Below are 15,548 nucleotides of genomic sequence, written 5' to 3'. Positions count from 1 at the left end.
GTCATTGTTAAACAGTGGCTCATGTTTTCGGAAACTTTGGAGCTATTTTATATACACGACAAAACATGTATCACGGCCAACGGAGATTCGGTCGTGATTCAAAAATTCTTCTTCCATCTAGCGTTGTCCTCTCCCCCATCCTGTCCAGCTGCCTCCGGCCTTTTTGTTTAAAATAACTTGTCAGATCTATTGCGACTTGCTGGCGACGATTCTCTCCACATCCGCCACGCTCTGGGTCAAAATTTGTTGCAAGATCTTGGGGTTCTCAAGCTCCTTGGTGACCTTTGCGATGACGCTGTCGGCCAACTCCTTCTGTTGACGTTGCTTAACCTGTCCCTCGTATCGGACCCAGGAGTCGAGCACGTTCTTGGCCTCAGCAGCCAGTGCGGTTCGTTGCTCGAGTTCGAAAGCTTGAGCTTCGAGGTGGGCGGTTTCCTATTGAAAGAAATGTCAGTATTTTGTTTTCTCCCTCGCCATCACCGTCCCAATGATCAGTCAGTTTGGCGTACCTTGGAAACTTCGAAGAGCTGCTTGGTGATGTCGACGACATTGCTCAATGGCTTGACATCCTCGATTCTCTCCTTGACACTTGTAGCGTGGTTCGTTCGCGCCTCGTTGAGCAAGTCCTTGATCTTGGCGACCTGGCTGTTTGCCCACTCGGTATATCCTGGACCTCCGTACTTGAAGATACCGTAGAAGACGGACAAAAGGCAGAAGGCGACGACGGATTCTTCGTTGAGGACGTACAATTCGCTGCTGATGGCCCAGATCGAAACACCCGCGCCGGCGGAGAGGATGGCGGTCTTGCTGGCCAAGGAGTTACCGGGAAGAGCGTCGACGATCGATGCTGCCTTCTTCTTGGGGTCTTCTGAAGGGACGCCTGATGCGTAGCGGGCGGAGGTCAAAGGTGTGCTGAGTGATGGGAGAGTTCGGAGGGATAATGTTGGTCGGAGTTTGGTGGCTCCTAAAACCATCGGATTAGCAATGTGTTCAGTCTACGAGCTTCAGAAGGAGTCAAATTCGTACCGGCCGCACTCCTTGCCAGTCTGGACGCCATGGTTGATGTGTTGTCGTGGACGGGAATCGACAATGAGCTTTGCTTTCGACGTTCTTCACGGAAGGGGAGCTCAGATTCAATCGCAGTCGCTTGGCGCGCTAGTCTGTATTATGTCTAGCGCAGTCCGGACTTGGCGTACGTCGGCATTTTCGGGATTAACGACTTTCTGAGGGGCCAAAGAAAAAAAGTTCTGGCGAATGGATTTGACATGCAGTTGTACAAGTATTCATTCATCCGTCCTCACTATATTCAAAACCACCATGGGCCATTTTACAACGCACATGTCTTGCATTATCTAAGGTACTTACTTACCTTAGGTACTAATATCACCCCTCCCTCCCGTCAGCGCCCGCCCTCGAGAGCATTTTGCTCTCACACCTCTCATTCAACATGCCGGCCATGGACAATTACACATCCCTCATCGCCTCCCCGATGACGGTCGCGCAGCGGAAACATCTGCTCAAACAACTACAAGATCCTTCCACCATATCCAGTCTCCGCAGGCCAGAGATACTCATGGACTTCTTCGTCGACAGCCTCGATATGGGGGACCTCGCACTCGCTGTGCCCGCGCTCACAGGTCTCTTTCACTTGATCACAACCCGCAACCTCGACTACCCAGCATTCTATCCCCGACTCTATGCCTTACTGGACAAGGACCTTCTGCACAGTAAATATCGCTCGCGCGTCTTGCGACATCTAGACGTCTTCTTATCACCGACAAACCACCTGCCCGCTGCCACGGTTGCGAGCTTCATTAAGCGTCTTTCACGGCTGTGTCTATTCGCACCACCTTCTGCCATTGTCGCCATCATTCCCTTCATTTACAACCTCCTCAAGACACACCCAACCACCACCTTTATGATCCACAGAAACCCATACCCCCCATACACAAAGTTCAAGTACAACCTAGGCAACGATCCCTACGATCCCACCGAACCAGATCCTCAACTCACTGGCGCAATTGACAGTTCGTTGTGGGAACTTGAGACCTGCCAGTCCCACTACCACCCTACCGTCGCGAGCATAGCGAGAATCATATCTGAACAGTTTACCAAGCAACAATACAATTTGGAAGACTTTCTGGATCATGGCTATGCGAGCATGATGGAGAGCGAGTTCAAGAAGAAGGATAAGAAACCGCCTGTGGTGGAGTACAAGATACCCAAGAGGATCTTCTCAGATGCAAGCGACGATGTGGCCGAGAATGAGAAGGGAGACGACCCTTTGATGGATCTGTGGACCTTTGAGTGACCTCAAATACAGGACTTGGGCATTCCAGCCCATGGGCCGACTTACGAATTTTCTTCTCTAACGATATTAATCATGGAGCATTTCTGGTATACCTCAGCAGATACAACATAGAATTGGATGAGGATGGAAATCAATTTTAGCGACCTTTCTTGCGCATGGATAGCATGATAGATGGGCATTCCTGTAGAAGGAATAACAACTAGCCCACGTATTATCACGTCGTTCAAGGTTGTCAGGGGTCACTGGGGTTGAAGATACAAGTCAAGGACAGCCTGTGACATGATAGTATTATAGATAGACCCATTGACAACTCGACGGTGATACTATGCACTCTTCTTCCTAGGGAACCCAGTTCAGGCATGTTTGAGCACGTGATCCAGGGATTTCTCCCTAAAACTTGCCCTTATTCTTCGCGAGTACATAATTAATCTCTTGTTTGCGGACTCCAATAAAATATTTCTAGCTTGTCGGATCCATCACACTTCCTCTTCCTCTTTCTCTTCTTGTTCCCATCAGCTGTTTCCCACACTTGATTCCATGCACATTTTTCTAATCAGGCATGGAGAAACAGAGCACAATGTTGCTGGTCTCCTTGCCGGAGTGTCTGATTCCAGACTCACCAACCATGGAAGGAATCAAACCGAGAGATTAGGCCAGTATCTCGCCGCTCACCGCAATTTACGCTTCACTCGAATATTCGCCTCGGATCTCCAACGGGCTTATATGACGGCCGAACAGATTCAGAGACATCAAGCTATTCAATGGTCCGAAGAACGAGTGCCCGATGTTATTAGACTTCCAGTGCTACGTGAACAGGACTTTGGCTCCTATGAGCTGGTGCCGTGGGCGTCAAGGCGTGCCCAGGAAGCTATAAACCCCGAAGATCCTTCATTTCGACCACAAGAGACGGCGGAGGCCATGGCGGGAAGGGCAGACGTGTTCATCAATGACCACGTCATACCTCTATCAGCGTCGTCGCCGTTGGCGGTCGAGCAGGACTCGCTGCCTGAATGTGTCGCTGTCGTGTCTCATGGTCTCTTCCTGTCGGCGCTGTGGAAAACCTTGCTCACCAAGTTCCACACCGGCACGGTGGTGTTGGGACCTAACATTGAGGTCCTCAGCTACGGTCGACCGCTGGAGTTTCTGCCTTCTTGGAGCAACACTGGGTTTTTGGAAATAACCATACATCGGAATGACGGTGACTCGTCGACCTCGCAGGAATCTTTACCACCCACGGCAACAGACAACACTTCTCCTTTCGCCGGGTGTCGCGTAACAGTGCACAATGTCAATGGCAAGGATCATCTGTTGGACCTCAGAAGAGCACGTGGTGGGATTGGTTCCTCGCCATACGATGCTAAACAGAAGAGCCTCGACGGTTTCTTCAAACGGCCAAAGGACGGCTGATATGGTTGTGCTAGTGAACAATTTGAATTCCCTCGACCAGAGCAACCGTGTGGTTTTCGTTACACCAATGCTTAGCTATCTTTGAAACTATGTTCCAGCAAGGCCAACTCACATCGGTTACACAGCATTAAGTGGTGCATCCTTTTGCCCAGGACCGGAACCGCTGACAATGCTGAACGGTCAAGATTACAAGGTACGTTTTTCCCATTTTCAGTCCTTCCTCTCCTCACCTTTGACTGTATGACATGATGAAGCACAATTTCACACAGACCTGTTCTGAACTCAACTTGTGGAAAACTAAATTGTACCAACTGCTGTCTGATTATTCCCCCTTCTGCTTATCGTCTCATTACAAATCACTTCGTTCTCAGCTGAAATGCTAACTTGTGTGTGTGTATTGAAGGTTGTGACAGTCCTGAATACTACCTACCTAGGTTCCCCTCCGTGTTTGAATTTCAATCCAGGTGGGCAACACCAGAACAAAGTCTGTTGACCGAAATTGTTTCCGTGAACACAAAATAAAGACATGACTGTCAACGGGTGGGTTGTTGTCATGTTTACAATCGCGGCCGTTGCTTTTTTTTCTTCACCTTGAGTCGTGTCTGTTCACTGCTTATACAAAGTATCGCGTGGTACAATTCTCTTTTAATTGGTGCATCCTACAGATTTCTTTACAACCTGCCGAATCCATTGGTGTCGTTTCATTATTCGTCCTAGTATATGTTCAAGCAAACAAATAGATTCTAATATTCATTGATTAACTACTTTGTCTGTATATTATAGTCTATTCCAGCCTTTGCAATTTCGTTTCCCTCACCTCGAGCTGTCCTCCTTTGGGCCGTCGGACTCTCCAGCCTGCTCAGCGATATGTCTCATCGCAAAAACATGGCCGCAGCGTGGATTCCTCTGTTCCACCTCGCCAGACCAACAACGCCCCCGAAAGAGGTTTAATGCAAGGAGGAAAAAAGAAACCGAAAATACCAAAAAAAAACAATCGACACCTTGGGATTCGCAAATTGTCACCAAACTTTGCTACTAGCCAGGCGCCATGTGATTTAAGTACGACTGAGCGAACGGGAAGTCCTGCTTTTCAAACATGCTATGGTCGATTGCGAAAACAAATTTGAACAGTATAAACGATATACGAAGACATTTGATTTGGTATATCATGACAACACTATGCTAGTGTATGTACAGGTAATAAATGCCGACCCGATAGCCACCTAATACCTATCCAAGGTAGGTGTTCAGATCTTGTAGACCAACTTTTTCCCACTGACCTTGCCGGCCTTGAGATCTTCCAACCCCTGCAATACACCTTCCAATCCACCACTCCCCACCTGTTGGGCGTGAGGTTTCAATTTACCCTCGGCCAACAATTTCTCCGTGACGGCGGCGAACTTTTTGGCGAATTCAAAGTCGGCCGGGACCGCGGGGATCTTGGTCCCTCGGAATTCGAATGCTTCGCCGAAGATGGAGTACATCAGGGTCCCCGTTGCCTCGACGTCGTCCCGGGGGAACTTCACCGGCAGGATCGACCCGTAGACGCAGCCGGCCTCGGAGCTGAGCGCGTCGGCACAAAACTGGGGAGAGTTGGCCTCGGAGACGGTGTCCCAGGCGTATCTCAACTTGTTGCCGGTCAACTCGCGGATCTTTTTGGCGCCCTCGGGGTCGTTGTAATCGAAAGCTTCGGTGGCCCCGAGAGACTTGACGTAGTCAAAGTTGCGCGGGGAACAGGTCGTTATGACTTTGTATCCTGACCTGGAATCGTCGAAGAAAGAAAACGAGGACGAAAAAAGTCAGTTGATATTCCAAAAAGAACCGATCAAGCGACGAGCCCTCGCTCACACCAACAAGTCCCAAGTAGGTGGGCAAGGCGAGAGGGGAGAAAGACACTAAAAGAGGAACCAAAAAGAAAGACTTACAACGTAGCATATTGAACACCTAGAGCCCCCGTGGCCGTACTCCCACCGTAGATCAAGACGTACTCTCCGGTCTTGACGGGGTCGGTGGGTAGGTTGAGCTTGAGGGCCTGCTGGTAGAGTCCCTGGCCGACGGTGAAGGCGCCGAGGGGCACCGTGGCGGCCTGCTCAAAGGTCAACCCGTCGGGCATCTTGATCTGGACGTCCCCCTTGGCCACGATGTACTCGGCGAAGGAGCCGTCGTCGGGCTGCACGAAATTGCCGCCGTGGGCGACGCCCATGACCCGGTCCCCCTTGGACCAAGACTTGGTCACGGCCGAACCCACCTCCTCGACGTAGCCGGAGAAGTCACAACCGATGAGGCCGCCCTCGGCGGCCATGTCCCCCGCCACGTGCTTCCAGTCGGTCGGGTTCAGGGCGACGGCGGCGACCTTGACGAGGAGGTAATCGTCCCGGAGTTTCGGGATCGGCCGGTCCCCCTCGACCACGGCCTGCTTCCCGCGGTAGACGACGGCCTTCATGTTGACGATGATGAGCGACGAGGTGTCCTGAGTTGTAGGGGAAAGGAAGAACAGAAAAAAGGTTCAAAGATTGAGCGTCGAGGTTTGCAAAAAAAAAAGGGAAAGCCAAGACGGTATGAGGTAAAAGGTAGTATAAGTAAATCTGTTTATTTACTCGCAACTCGTGTAGAGAGAGAGAAAAAAACAGTGAGACGGATATAGATTTATTATACGTTATCTCGTACAAAGATCAAACGGATCAAGAGCGGAGTAATGGAGTGCGAGTCAGCTTTGAGGACAACGCCTGGGTTTATTATTAATACCCAGGGATTCGCAAAAACAAATATCGGCATCTCGAAGAAACACATCTATAAGCGGGCGAAACACACGATAAGTCTCGAATAAGAACTTCAAGGTGACGTTGAGGTGATGTCATTTGATTTCGGATACAATTCCATCTCAAGACACACAAAAATTGCCGAATAGTAAAGGGTGGACAAGGTCCCAGAAAACAAAGAAAAGGTCTAAACGGAGAAAGGAGTCGAGTGGACTTTCTTGGTTGAATGAGTGTTTCCAAATAATAGTAAGCTGGAGCGGGTTTTTCGTTTCAGTTGCCTCGGTCAAATGGAGAGAAGAGATTCGGTGATTGTGTAACAATACGGAGTATAAAAAGCTGACAAATCCCGTGTCGACATTTGTGTGATTCTATTCGTAGCAGAGCCAGACGTGGAAGACTTCTCCGTGCGCTGATGTTGGGTCGAGGCGGCGAGGTATGGCCCGAAAGTTGACGTCGAAATAACACCCCCTGAATAACACCAAGTCTTTCGATGTTGTATCGCGTTCTCATGTCCCTGCTGTCCCGTGCCTAAACCTGGACATGAACGTCAACTTCCTCTGTCTTCTTGTCTTGTGCGAACCACATCAAGCCATGTTTGCATCCCAGACTCAATCCACCCTTTTCGAATATCAACCACGGCAAACGTCATTTTTTGACGAGAACTCAAGTCGCCGAAGACCACACCCTGATCAGGTAATCACGAAACCTCTCGGGGTGTATAGAGACCAGCTGGTTGAGGTTTGTATTGACAAAATCATAGCGGTTCTCCGCAGTGACAAGGAGGTGGTGCAACCGACCTTCGCGAGCACGGTCGCCCACCGCCCGGGCATATGTCAGTGAATCTTGCAGTGAGGACCTCGTGACGGCAGAAACCTCGAATGAGCGACCTAGGCATCACCAGGTTAGCAAGCGACGAACGGTGTGATAGCCCAATCATGACGTACCTTGGACAGCCTCGGCAACGGCAACAATGTCTCGGACACTCATCCTCTCTCCTCTGAGTCTGAACTCCCGTGGCCACGAAGGAAGATCCAACGCGGCAACAATGAACCTGGCGACGTCATGTGCCGATGTCAAGCACACCATTGCAGGCTGGCCTGAATTACCTGAATAGGGGATTTGTGCCCTCCTGCGTCGGAAGTCCATCAAGTACTCCCCTTCTCGAGCGATATGACTATGCAGGCCGATCTGAGACGCAGCCATACCCCCTGGGCCGAATCTTTCATACAAGACACCACAGGTAAATATTGTAAACCTCATCCCGGAAGCCTCGTGTTGGTGAAGTCGGAGGATGGCTGCCCGACGACCTTGATCCAGGAGGTCATTTTGAGGGCGTAGAGAGGGTGGTCCTCCAAACTCTGAAGGCACGAATCGTCGAACGTGTGCCGCAGCCGCAGCATCGATCAAGGAGAGCTGTGGGTTCCCCGAAATGGTTGAGATGACAGTGTCAACCCCAGCTAATTTGAACCTGAGGTCGGCAGCATTGGAATAGTCCACCTGAGCGCTAGAGTGAGCACGGTGGCAACTAATACAATATCGCGTAAATGCCAGATTCTTGCCCTGACATTTATTGCACCGGGGAAGAGTGTTAACAGAGAGGTAGGAGGATCTACGTACCTGCAATACCTGCCATCCCTTCGCACTGAGTCCCGGACTAGGCTGCAACATGTCAGAATCATTCTCCATGCTCGATTGATCAAAACTCACCCTCCGAGACAAGATCACAAATTGATGTGAGGTCTGAGTTGCTAGACAGTTTACAATGTACTGTGCTAGCCCGTTCGTGCCGACAACTGCGACTTTGATCATGGCTGCTCGTTGTTCCGAAGAACGACGACCTGCGTCGTACATTTTGATATATGTTGCTCGACGCAGCCTGCATCATGAGTGAGAGGAGGCTGCTGCGTGACTCAATGATATCAACACCCTGTCGACCATGTGTCCCAAGCGAACAAATGCCATCAAGCGCTCGGTGAGTTGCCTGGATCGCATTCGCACATTGTCGGGGGACGAGGAATGCGAAGCCACACCCGTACAGTGAGAGGGGATAGATGCCAGTATTTCGACGGTGGAGGGGAGGGTGGGAGAGCGCCCTTATCACCAATTAAGGCCACGACCGCGGGCAAAGGGCGGAGCGGCATGGATGAAAGTTCGGAAACAAGCAATCACCGCCATTGCCACTGGCCATCAGCAGCTCTCGCGGTAGTGTTTCTAGGCAGAATAGAGTCTCAAGATGTCCTTTTGATATTTCAACGGAGTCATCGGGAAAGGGACTGCATAATAGACTTGTACCTGACAAGCTGGTTGGAAGAATACCAAACCGGTGTAGATGTCGAGAGCAATCGTACTCCATAGCATAAAGGAGGAGTCGTGGAGCAGTGTCGGAAGGGGTCTCCAGGACGAAGATGGTTGGAACAATGTTCGCGTGGGCCATCGGGAATAGAGTATTGATTCGCCCAAGATGATGGGCCCGAGATTCTCTCTGCAGGCCAGCGAACCCGAACCAAACCGCGCGGCGACTAGGAGCGGCCGATAAGCTGCACCCGGTTGTGTTTCCATGATGCGTACAATGGACGCACGAAGTCAGTGTTTGTGAATATCCCCCGATCCACATTGCAGGGACTTCGGTCAGCCCTATAAGGCCACCAAACACTCGGTACAGGGGTCTCTATTAAAATGCGCACTCTGCGAGAGAATACGACCAGAAAAGAGTGCTGATTCGTACTTTTGCTTTTAGCGAGACCGTTAGGCTTTTCTGCCTGTCGATGAGATAAGCCCTGGAATTTCCACGACAAAACGCGGCCGTACGATTGCGGAGGACGAGATGCCGAAGTCCAGTCCGCTGGCAGATGCAAGGTCTATTTGCCACCATCATTGGCTGCCAGTGCTGACGCTTGAGACGAACATCTTCTCTCGCTGGCCAAGCAACGTGACGAGGTATTTTCACCGATCCTGTCAAGATGTGAAGATGTGACGATGCCAGCGTGACATTCAACAAGGGTGTGGATGAAGCATGAAAACATCTCGGCCATACCATATATTTATCTGACATCGGATAAGATTCCCTGGCATTGTCCACATTCTGGCTCCTCAAGCATCAACTTCACTGCATACAAGTCTATGAAGAATTCAAGTAGGAAAAGGTGGAAATAGAAGCTGCCTTCCAGCCGTGTCCGACCCTCTACCTGGGGACGTACCTAATCTTCACACACTGACCACCCTATGGTGCGAAGAGCCCAGTAGGAAATATTCTACAAAATCAGGCGTCTCTCACGTGGGAACGGTAGTAGCAGGAAAGGGTTCCCAATTGACACTTCGCAGGGATGCTATCCAACACAATCTTCCCAGAAAAAGAATATAGAGTACCGATTATTCCATAGCGCGAATCGAAAGACGAGTGAGGCATCGATTAAACCCAGTAGAATGAAGTAGTGGAAGGCGGCGAGCGAATTGTTAGAGTATGGGCAATGCATTACCCTGTTATGGTCTGCAAGCATATGGGGGTTTTCGTCCAGATCGAGTTCAAGACCATCATCCACTCCGCTGATTAAGGAAAGAAAGTGCTGCTGTCGCTCTACAAAAATGACCCATTTCGATGGAACAAAGTGCTAGATCGCCAGGGATGGCCTTGCGAATTGGTGTCCTGACTAAGTCGACCGATAGTCGGTTTCCCCTCCTCTGGATGTTCGCAATTCGTATTGCTCGACACAATTTCTGACGATCTCGGGTCTGGTATCCCAACACGGCAGACCCAAGTCCTGCATAAGCGGCAGGGAGGTGAATGTCCCACCGACTTGCTGCGTTAAGGCGACCCATTGCATATCTTGGCCGATATCGAGGGGACTTTTGTGCAATTATTCTTCGCTCGGGGGATTGTGGTCTGGCCACCTTTTTCCCTTGCGGCTCAAAACAGCATCGCAGGCAGATAAGCCGTAGGTGGTTTGTCGACATGCGCCAGTTATTACTCAGTATCTTGACGCCCTGGTCTTGAGTTCGTTGCCCAAGAACGGAGAAATCGACGTATTTACCTTGGGTACCTTGGACAGGTAAGGGTCTGGAGGGGTGTCGATCACGTGATGTCGCGTTGGGCTCGCGAGATGCTGCGATCGTGATTCAACCTCGTCCGGGATTGGGATGATGGCAGGGAAAGCATCAGATATATGACGAGGTCGAAGAAAATACCACCTGATAACGAGATGTGTCCGTCTCAAGGGAATCGGCGGATGTCCCTCTCACATCCCTTCGAAGAGACATTGACCATCATTTAGAACTTTACCTGTTCGTGATGCGGGGAGGTAAATAGGCCTTAGTGAGTAACATCTTGGTGTCCCCTTCCAACTGACGAAAGTAATTCCTGTGTAAAAAGTCTGCAGACAGTGCAAATCTTTTTGATCGATGACACGAGTAGATGTGTACCTAGGCAATATTGTACATAGGATGGAAAGTTTCCGGTGTATTTTGTTGGTGATTTCCAAAGCCAAGCCAAATGCGCCAGAACGCGCTTAATGTGTCGCGAAGTCGCGCGGTCGAAGCATCACTAACCCACTCAAGTGTATCCAAGCGGTAATGACATGTCCGCCATTTCAGTCTCTGCACCTCAGACGCCTCTTGCACGCTCTTCGTCGCGATCATCCTCCCAAACATTGTGACGATGGGCGAGCATTCAAATGCTGCGACAAGCACTCCTCACCGTGCTGACTCTCAACCTCAGTACGCGTTCGAAGTCGACCATCCGCCTATTATGTCGTCTTCAGCACCCTCTTCCGCGTCCAAATCTGGGACCAAGGCCAGAAGAAAGAGAACTAGGTATGCCCCTAAGATTTCTTCCCTCCAACATAACTGACCCAGCCCAGTCCCCAAGATCATGCCATTCTCGAAACTGCCTATCAGAAAAACTCGAAACCTGACAAGGCCGAACGAGTTCATATCGTGAGCCAGGTCAACATGAGCGAGAAGGAAGTCCAGGTGTGCTTGTTCTCAAACGCATCACGTTGAATGAAAAGGAAAATGAGACTGACATGGATAGATCTGGTTTCAAAATCGTCGACAGAATGATCGTCGGAGATCAAAACCACTGCAACCTCACGAGCTCGTGGCTCATCTTCACACTCGTACTGCTAGTCCCATTCCTCTGCAGGTCATCCCCCCTGCGGTGAGAGACCTATCACCTTCCTCCCTCGGTCGAACAAACCTTTCACTTGCGCCTCCAGACAGCATACCACGGCCTGCATCCCGCGCGTCGAGTATCCATGACCTTCTCAATCCCGCGTCTTCAGCTCGTAGCGACAGCAGCCGGGACGAGGCCCCACTGGGCAGCCAAGAGACTACAGGACGCTCTACACCCCCATCGAGCTTTGAACAGCCGGTCAATGTCTCTGCTGACGCTGCGCAGAACACCCCCGTTGAGCTTCGAGTTTCGAAAGAGGATGACAAAGTAGAACAGCCTAGCAGCGAGCCTGGCAGTGGACGAAAGAGGGATCACGCTGAAATGACTGGAACAGACACCTCAGCACCAGGAGAAAACGCACAAGAACAGAAAGTACCACCACGAACTAAAGAGCCCTTGTCGAGATCATCCAGCATGGTGCGTTTGGCCATGACTGTCGATGGAGCAGTGAAAGTACGAACGAATGATGAACCTACTCCTTCTCCGGAGAAGCCACGCATCGCGGCGCCGGTCAGTCAGAACAAGCCCAAGACTGGACTTATGCGCAGCAAGAGTGCAATGAGCACCATAGACATCTTTCAGGACTCCACGCAAGGCGCACAGTCGAAAGTCAGAGAACCAGGATTCGGTCGATCGCGTGATGCCCGGACCTGGGCTTTCTATTGCGACAGTACTGCCAAAGATGCTTTGTCGGCGCAAGCTGAAGCTGAAACTGCTGGGTCTGCCATTAGCGCCATCAACCTAATGCGAACAAATAGTCTCAAGTCACGATCCCAAGCGCTTAGCCCGTCTGTTTCCAAGACCAACACTCGGATGGGCGTGGCTCGAAAGGATGGTAAACCGAAACTTGTCCGTGCTCAGTCCTCCTTGGGTCGTCTGCAAAGTCTAGCTGGCGACGCAGACCCGACCCTGCTGAAGAAACCTAGGATTGATGGTCATGTGCGATCACCCCCTGGTGACTCGGACAAGGAAAACTGGGCCCCAGGAACTCAGCTGTCTGAACATCCTCTTCGACGAACACAACCAAGCGGCCGTCAACGACCGATCCTCCAAGAAAACGAAGAAATCACGTTCCCTGATGCAGCCTCTTCCCGAAAGCGACGCGAAGCAGAGGTCAACAGTGGTCAGTCTCCAATCAAAGAGAAGGCCAAAGGTGATGATCTTGATTGTGTCAAGAGCCTGCTGTCGTTGAGTCAAGGTGCCTGGAGATAGCTGCAGCGAGTGCAAAGCCCGTGGGTTTCTTACCCCTCTCACGATTATTGAGTCGGGCACCACCGAGCTGGACCTCTGGGCTAGATCTTATTCTCGGCCTCAACGACGCACTTCAATCCACCTCGAAAGAACATAAGATTGATATGTGATGGTGAGCCGAAGTGCATCAGCATAGAATACGCACGAAGGAAATTTGTTTGAATACTATGATAATGAGGCGCTCTCATCTTTCGATTGCGGGGCGAAGAGCGAGGGCCTGATTGTTCCCGGAATTTAGGTTGCCTGGATGCTGTTCACTGTTCTCAGTCAGTGCAAGAAGAGAAAGATACCGAAGGGAAATGCGACATTGATACTGTATTTTATGCGAGAAGATAACAAACCATGCTGTTATTTGAATTGACCGATGGACAATAGCTACATTCCACCGTTTCATACCTTCACCTATTCTACCTTATTCTTGACGTCAGTGACTCTGTTCAAACAACAGACAACAGACACAGTCCCACTCAATTACATACCTGAGGTACCTAAGTACCACAAGGATCTCTATCTTCATCCTCTGTTATATGTGATCTTCCAAGGTATCTCGATGTATTGATAGTTCTTCTCCCTCCACATGACGATATAGTTCAATCCTTGACCCATTTAGGCCATTCATAACTCCGAGGACTCAAAGCCGAGTGCTCTTTTGCGCGAGACCCGACTGCATCTTATTCAGGCACCAACTTCAATATCTACCTAACCATCGCTTGCATGTCTCGTATATCTGCCGAATTAGCCAATAGTGCGCACAACGACTCGGTCAATGGCTCAACATCGATAATTACCATGCATGCAGCAATCCGCAGCGCCATGAAATCTCCACGAATATCCAAACCACCGCGCGTCGCAGTTATTGGCGCTGGTGTCGCTGGCCTACGCGCTTCCGATGTCCTCGCCCGTAGCGGGTGCAAAGTCACGCTGTACGAAGCCCGCTCCCGTGTCGGCGGCCGCGTCCATCAGCTCTCATGTGGCGGGCACACGGTGGACATGGGCCCCAACTGGATCCACGGCACCGAGGGGAATCCGATCATGACTATGGCTAAAGCTACACACAGCGTGGTCACCGCGCCCGACGAGGCTGGCGGCGCTCTGTACGACTCGAACGGCCATCGCAGATCCGACGACGAGGCCGTTTCCTTGTCCGAGAAGGTGTGGGAAATGGTCGTTGACGCCTTCAAGTACAGCGACGAGAATAGCACGTCCATCGACCCCCAAAGGAGTCTGTTCGAGCACTTCTCCGAACAAATTGACAAGGCCAATCCCAAGGTGGACGCAAAGCGCAAGACCGACCTCCTCGCCGAAGCACAGATGTGGGGTCCCTTTGTAGGCGACTCGGTCGAGACACAGTCTCTGAAGTTCTTCTTTCTGGAGGAGTGCATCGAGGGAGAGAACGTCTTTGTCGCAAGCACGTACCGCGATATTCTCGCCGAAATTGCAAAGGTTACCAAACACCCGAATGTTGATTTGCTTCTGAGCACAGAAGTTACGAAAGTAGATTATACCGGTACGTCGTCTCCGAAAGTCACAGTGACGACCGCGACCGGCCAAAAGGCCAGCTTCGACGAGGTCGTAGTGACATGCCCTCTGGGTTGGTTGAAACGAAACTACGAAAAAGTATTCACACCTCGACTGCCACCTCGCCTGTCTGAGGCGATACAACATATCAACTACGGCCGACTGGAGAAGCTGTACGTAACATTTCCATCTGCTTTTTGGATCCGTGACGCATCCTCTGGGAAGATGAGTACGGACAACTTCCCCCTGTTCACCCACTTTCACGATCCAAAGTACGTCGACCACTCCAGCAACGAGGCGTGGAATCAATCTGTAATGTCGCTTGCACACATGCCTTCCGGACACGAGCACCCCACGCTGCTCTTCTACGTCTACGGCGCTAACGGCACGCACATGGTCGATGCGGTGGCGAACCTCGAACCTGACTCTGCGCGGTACAATGAAGTTCTGGACTCGTTCGCGCGGCCATATTATAGCCGTCTGCCGACGTACTCGTCAACAGACCCAGCTTGCACGCCCAGCTCGTTCTTGATGACGACTTGGCAGGCTGACCGGTTCGCAGGGAACGGAAGCTACTGTAACATGCAAATCGGCCTGGAGAAAGGCGACGAGGATATCGAAGTCATGCGTGCGGCGGGCGGACTGAATGAGCGAGGGGTGTGGATGGCGGGTGAACATACTGCGCCGTTTATCGCGCTGGGAACCACGACGGGCGCGTGGTGGAGTGGTGAAGGTGTAGCGAGACGGATATGTTCGGTGTATGATATCCCCGTGACGAAGGATGTATCTATGTACGTTGGTGCAGATGCAGACGGCGAAGATACCCTTGTTGGTACAAAGAAGGAACTCGATTCGAGGAAACCAGATGCTGCTAATCTAAGTGGACTGGCTATATGACTTTTGTTGTAGACCAAGGTGCTCCGGTATCAGTCGGCGTTTGGTGCTGTCCAGTCTAAGGCTCTCTGAGGGATGAAAGGGTATAGTGACGCCTCTCCATATGTACAGAATATATCTCCACCTCATTTCATGCCGTCAACAATCACATCTTTGCTGTTCCTCCAATATTACTTCATCAATTCGCGATGCAACTACGCTCAACGCACTCGACTAACTTGACCGCACTTTTCGCGCTATA

The 15,548-nt window shown here is 51.0% G+C and overlaps 7 protein-coding genes across 7 annotated transcripts; 4 read left to right on the top strand and 3 right to left on the bottom strand.

Annotated features, from left to right (window-relative positions):
• Position 1: 1 nt before the first annotated feature.
• On the bottom strand, positions 2-1,100 carry PV06_07200 (ATP synthase subunit 4, mitochondrial). Its single transcript, XM_016408399.1, has 3 exons — positions 1,027-1,100; positions 510-964; positions 2-435 (listed from the first exon to the last, which is right to left on the bottom strand). Exons 1-3 carry the CDS (start codon positions 1,055-1,057, stop codon positions 187-189), a joined length of 735 nt encoding a protein of 244 aa, XP_016261879.1. The 5' UTR covers positions 1,058-1,100; the 3' UTR covers positions 2-186.
• A 200-nt stretch (positions 1,101-1,300) lies between these two features.
• On the top strand, positions 1,301-2,664 carry PV06_07199 (uncharacterized protein). Its single transcript, XM_016408398.1, has one exon. It carries the CDS (start codon positions 1,448-1,450, stop codon positions 2,309-2,311), a length of 864 nt encoding a protein of 287 aa, XP_016261878.1. The 5' UTR covers positions 1,301-1,447; the 3' UTR covers positions 2,312-2,664.
• Positions 2,665-2,786: 122 nt separating this feature from the next.
• PV06_07198 (uncharacterized protein) lies at positions 2,787-3,913 on the top strand. The gene has a single exon (XM_016408397.1). It carries the CDS (start codon positions 2,849-2,851, stop codon positions 3,716-3,718), a length of 870 nt encoding a protein of 289 aa, XP_016261877.1. The 5' UTR covers positions 2,787-2,848; the 3' UTR covers positions 3,719-3,913.
• Positions 3,914-4,849: 936 nt separating this feature from the next.
• Positions 4,850-6,466, bottom strand: PV06_07197 (uncharacterized protein). The gene is made up of 2 exons (XM_016408396.1): positions 5,644-6,466; positions 4,850-5,479 (listed from the first exon to the last, which is right to left on the bottom strand). Exons 1-2 carry the CDS (start codon positions 6,159-6,161, stop codon positions 4,966-4,968), a joined length of 1,032 nt encoding a protein of 343 aa, XP_016261876.1. The 5' UTR covers positions 6,162-6,466; the 3' UTR covers positions 4,850-4,965.
• Positions 6,467-6,764: 298 nt separating this feature from the next.
• On the bottom strand, positions 6,765-8,328 carry PV06_07196 (uncharacterized protein; the record flags this gene model as incomplete). Its single annotated transcript, XM_016408395.1, has 4 exons — positions 6,765-7,364; positions 7,422-7,974; positions 8,095-8,136; positions 8,185-8,328. 4 exons carry the CDS (start codon positions 8,326-8,328, stop codon positions 7,141-7,143), a joined length of 963 nt encoding a protein of 320 aa, XP_016261875.1. The 3' UTR covers positions 6,765-7,140.
• Positions 8,329-11,051: 2,723 nt separating this feature from the next.
• On the top strand, positions 11,052-13,281 carry PV06_07195 (uncharacterized protein). Its single transcript, XM_016408394.1, has 3 exons — positions 11,052-11,283; positions 11,331-11,442; positions 11,504-13,281. The coding sequence occupies exons 1-3, from the start codon at positions 11,129-11,131 to the stop codon at positions 12,854-12,856; spliced, it is 1,620 nt and encodes a 539-aa protein (XP_016261874.1). The 5' UTR covers positions 11,052-11,128; the 3' UTR covers positions 12,857-13,281.
• A 328-nt stretch (positions 13,282-13,609) lies between these two features.
• Positions 13,610-15,310, top strand: PV06_07194 (uncharacterized protein; the record flags this gene model as incomplete). Its single annotated transcript, XM_016408393.1, has 1 exon — positions 13,610-15,310. One exon carries the CDS (start codon positions 13,610-13,612, stop codon positions 15,308-15,310), a length of 1,701 nt encoding a protein of 566 aa, XP_016261873.1.
• Between the last annotated feature and the right edge of the window lie 238 nt (positions 15,311-15,548).

Source organism: Exophiala oligosperma, assembly GCF_000835515.1.
Source record: "Exophiala oligosperma strain CBS 72588 unplaced genomic scaffold supercont1.6, whole genome shotgun sequence".
NCBI classification, from domain to species: domain Eukaryota; kingdom Fungi; phylum Ascomycota; class Eurotiomycetes; order Chaetothyriales; family Herpotrichiellaceae; genus Exophiala; species Exophiala oligosperma.
Note: the sequence above shows the minus strand (reverse complement) of the source record. Positions and strands in the feature narration are given on the sequence as shown.

Coding starts and splice junctions, on each gene's coding strand:
- PV06_07200 (XM_016408399.1), bottom strand. CDS start 1,057: ATGGCGTCCAGACTGGCAAGGAGTGCGGCCG. Junction 965..1,026: donor ACTGGCAAGGAGTGCGGCCG/GTACGAATTTGA, acceptor CGATGGTTTTAG/GAGCCACCAAACTCCGACCA. Junction 436..509: donor AGCTCTTCGAAGTTTCCAAG/GTACGCCAAACT, acceptor TTCTTTCAATAG/GAAACCGCCCACCTCGAAGC.
- PV06_07199 (XM_016408398.1), top strand. CDS start 1,448: ATGCCGGCCATGGACAATTACACATCCCTCATCGCCTCCCCGATGACG.
- PV06_07198 (XM_016408397.1), top strand. CDS start 2,849: ATGCACATTTTTCTAATCAGGCATGGAGAAACAGAGCACAATGTTGCT.
- PV06_07197 (XM_016408396.1), bottom strand. CDS start 6,161: ATGAAGGCCGTCGTCTACCGCGGGAAGCAGGCCGTGGTCGAGGGGGAC. Junction 5,480..5,643: donor GGTGTTCAATATGCTACGTT/GTAAGTCTTTCT, acceptor CGACGATTCCAG/GTCAGGATACAAAGTCATAA.
- PV06_07195 (XM_016408394.1), top strand. CDS start 11,129: ATGGGCGAGCATTCAAATGCTGCGACAAGCACTCCTCACCGTGCTGAC. Junction 11,284..11,330: donor GCCAGAAGAAAGAGAACTAG/GTATGCCCCTAA, acceptor GACCCAGCCCAG/TCCCCAAGATCATGCCATTC. Junction 11,443..11,503: donor TGAGCGAGAAGGAAGTCCAG/GTGTGCTTGTTC, acceptor TGACATGGATAG/ATCTGGTTTCAAAATCGTCG.